This window comes from Charadrius vociferus, unplaced genomic scaffold (assembly GCF_000708025.1).
Source record: "Charadrius vociferus isolate BGI_N301 unplaced genomic scaffold, ASM70802v2 scaffold1020, whole genome shotgun sequence".
Taxonomy (NCBI): Eukaryota; Metazoa; Chordata; class Aves; order Charadriiformes; family Charadriidae; genus Charadrius; species Charadrius vociferus.
In genome coordinates this window covers 698,924-702,175 of record NW_009646502.1, presented here as the reverse complement: position 1 = coordinate 702,175, position 3,252 = coordinate 698,924, and the positions used below count along the sequence as shown (strand labels likewise).

General features: G+C 63.9%; 1 protein-coding gene across 1 annotated transcript; it reads right to left on the bottom strand.

Moving 5' to 3' along the window:
* Positions 1 to 295: 295 nt before the first annotated feature.
* Positions 296 to 2,113, bottom strand: TMEM198 (transmembrane protein 198). The gene is made up of 4 exons (XM_009883909.1): positions 1,924 to 2,113; positions 1,145 to 1,816; positions 918 to 1,012; positions 296 to 442 (listed from the first exon to the last, which is right to left on the bottom strand). Exons 1-4 carry the CDS (start codon positions 2,111 to 2,113, stop codon positions 296 to 298), a joined length of 1,104 nt encoding a protein of 367 aa, XP_009882211.1.
* Between the last annotated feature and the right edge of the window lie 1,139 nt (positions 2,114 to 3,252).

The following is a 3,252-nucleotide window of genomic DNA, read 5'->3' as shown; positions in this document are numbered from 1 at the left end:
GGGGGGCTCAGGGACCCCCTGCCCCAGCAGAGCCGCTCGCACCGCATGTCCATGGGTGCTGGTGTCCCTGGTCCTTGGGCTTAGTCCCTGCCGGAGGGCTCCCTCAGCACCTCCGGGCCCCGCGGACAGACGGGGTTTGCCCAGCCAAGTCCCACATGTCCCCAGGAAGGGTCTCCATCTGCTGCACCGATGAGCGCATGGCCGCCCGGGGGCCGAGGGCACAACCCCGCCTGTCCCAGGGGGGTCTGTCAGAGCAGGCTGGGGGGCTGGTGTCGCTCGAGGTCACTGGGTTGGCTTATACCCGCACGGCGGGGCCGGAGCCCGTGGTGAGGGGCACGGTGGAGCTGCAGTCATAGTCCAGGTCCACCACGGCGTGGGAGCTGGCGATGAGGCTGTTCAGGGATGGCCCCGTCTGCCGCTCTCGGAAACTCTGGATGTAGCTCTGCTTGAGAGAGGAGGGGGGACAGAACGTGAGGGGGGCTCTGCTCCTGGCCCACTCCATCCCACCCCACCCCACCCTAAGCTCTGCAGCAGCCCCCCAGAACCAGTCCTGTGCAATCCCACCCGCCCCAGCCCTTGGGCCCTCCGGGGACTGGCTGCAGCAGGGGGCACAGCCCCATCCCTTCCCTGGGGGACGCACCTTGCCCACCGCCTGTTTCTACTGCAGCCGCAGCGCTTCTGGCCACCAGTTTACATTTGCTTGCCAAGCCTGAAGTGCTCCATGGTGGGCACATCCCAGTTCAGCCCCTCCTGAGCTGTCTGGACCCCAGGATGCCCCGGCCTCATCCCTCAAGGAGCTCGGATGGCGGCTGGCACCCAGGCACCTCTCCCTTTTCCGTGCCCCAGTCCACCACCCACATGGAGAAGGAAGGGCCACGGAGGCCGGGGGAGATCTCTACCCTGGGCGCGGGACTCACGGGGGAGAGCACGTCCCCATCGAAGCGGCGCACGGGGTTGGGCTTGCGGCGGTAGGCTGGCTCGGGCGGGTGGGCTTTGTGCTGGTGGGGCGAGGGTAGAGGGGCCTGTGAGCACTGGGGAGCACCCCAAAATCCTCCCCGCAACCAAACCAGCCCCGGCTTTGCACACCCAGGGCTCCCCATGAGCGCTGTGCCCCCGTAGAGCCCCGAACCCCTTGTCTGTGCATGCAAACCAGGTGTTGGGAACCTCCGCCTTGATCTCCAGGTCCCCCAGCTCCTGCACCCACCCCGTGCCACATCCATCTCCCCCAGCCCCCACACACCTTCTGTGTGGGAGTAGCCCTCGGCCGTGACCTTCCACTGGACCAGGACGCCCAGCATGGTGAGGAGTGGCCAGACGCCCAGGATGACCCAGCTGTACCAGCACACGGGGCGAGCCGGGGCCACCTTGATGCGCTCATAGATGTACTGCACCAGGAGGAAGAGCTCGATGAAGTAGTCAACGGTGACAGTCATGATGGCGCTGCCGAAGACGGCGGTGGAGAGGGTGGTGAAGAAGCGCTGCCACTGCAGGGTGAGGACGGCAAAGAGCATCCCCACACCCAGGAGGAGCGCGATGGGGATCCACACCGTCGGCGGGTGGTAGAACTGCTCCATCACCACCAGCGTGGCCACCGCCAGCAGTAGCCCCAGGAGCAGCCCCACCATGAAGAGGCCGACGCTGCGCACCAGCATGGTGACCAGCCCACACAGGACCCCGATGCCCAGCCCGATGCCCACCGAGGCCTCCACGCTCAGCTGTGTGTCCAACACCCGCTCCTTGTAGCACAACATGAAGATGATGATGGAGCCGAACATCAGCCCCGTCAGGAACATGACGGCCTTGAAGCAGCGGTAGCCTGTGGAGAGACCACCGCAGTTAGGGGGTGGATGGCCAGCACCCCCCTGGCTTCCCCTTGCCCTTCTCCCCGCTTGCCCCACAAGGCACCAGGCTGGCCTGCCTCACCGAAGAAGCAGTAGATGATGCCGAAGAGACAGCACATGGCGCACACCACCGAGGGCACCACCTGGTAGCGACGCTCGATTTCCTGCTGGCAGCTGTGGCCCCACTCCTGGCCCGGCTCATGCGGCAGCAGCTTGAACCGCAGCGTCTGCACAGTTGCAGTCATGGCTCTGGGGACTCCCGGGAGAGGCATCAAAATCTCCGCTCCTGCCCCATGGCTCGCCGGCAAAACTGCGCCCCAGCACCTGCCCCAGCTGGTGAGAGAGAAAGGAGGGGGATGGAGGCACTGCTGGCACATGCCCAACAGTGATGCCCACCGCTCGGCACCCAGACGCCGAAAAACCCGCTCCGGTCCCTCGCTACCCAGGTGGGAAGGAAGGGAACGGGGGAACAGCCTCATCCTTGGGGGCTGTGGGGCCGCAGACCGTCACCCAAGGGGTGGCTTGCGGGGGTGCACCGTCCCCATGGAGCCCGTCCACACCCCCGGGGAGCTTCACTGCTGGGACGCGGCGCTTTATAATTCGTCTGTGGCTTCAATTTCCTGCTCCTGGCTCTCCGGCGCCCTTTCCCTGCTCGATTAAAGGGAGACTTCCACTACCTGGTATTTTCTGCCTGTGAAGTAATTATGCTTGGTAATTAAGTCACCCCTCAGTCTTCTATTTTTATAGGCTAAACAGATTGAGCTCTTAAAGCTTGTACTCCAAGGCATTTTCTCCAATCCTCTAATCATATTTCTGGCTATTTTTCATCCCTGCTCTAGCTCCTAGTGTCCTTGTAAAAACAAAGCAGGCTCCCACGCTGGATCCAGCCCTCCCACGCAGACCCATGGGGCCGAAGGGGGACCGGCCCTGGCTGGCGCTGCCCCTTACCCAAGGGTTCACCCGTAATGCCGTGGCTGTGCCGGGACACCAAGCAGGCAGTCACCGGGCCCCCTGCAGTGCCTACGCAGACGGAGGGGTCATAATCCCCCGCAAAGTCTGATCCAGCTCCAGCTTAAACCTAATTACAGCGGCCGTCTGCCTGCTCCCACCTGGAGCCAGTTCCAGCATCCCTTTGCTCCCCTGGTCCCTTTCCGGGCTCAGTTGATTTAGGATGGGTTTATTGTCACCGGTTGTCCTCATGCCAGCGCCAGTCCTTCCAAGTGCCACGTTAAAGCAGCCAGCTCAAGACGGCTAACAAAACCAGAGCACTGAAAAGGGACCGGGAAGAGGACAGAGGCTGCAGTCATGGCTCCCTACGGTCCACCACCTCGCTGCTGCCCGGGCCGGGCTCCACCGGCACCTCTTCCCCCGCCACCAGCCTCCTCCCTCCCTCCCTTCGGCAGGGGAAGGA

Bases quoted from the DNA above. Each gene is read 5' to 3' on its own strand.
- TMEM198 (XM_009883909.1), bottom strand. From the start codon at position 2,113: ATGCCTCTCCCGGGAGTCCCCAGAGCCATGACTGCAACTGTGCAGACG. The intron at 1,817-1,923 runs GTGAGGCAGGCC...GTCTCTCCACAG, and splicing joins CATCATCTACTGCTTCTTCG to GCTACCGCTGCTTCAAGGCC. The intron at 443-917 runs GTGAGTCCCGCG...TCTCTCAAGCAG, and splicing joins ATGGGGACGTGCTCTCCCCC to AGCTACATCCAGAGTTTCCG.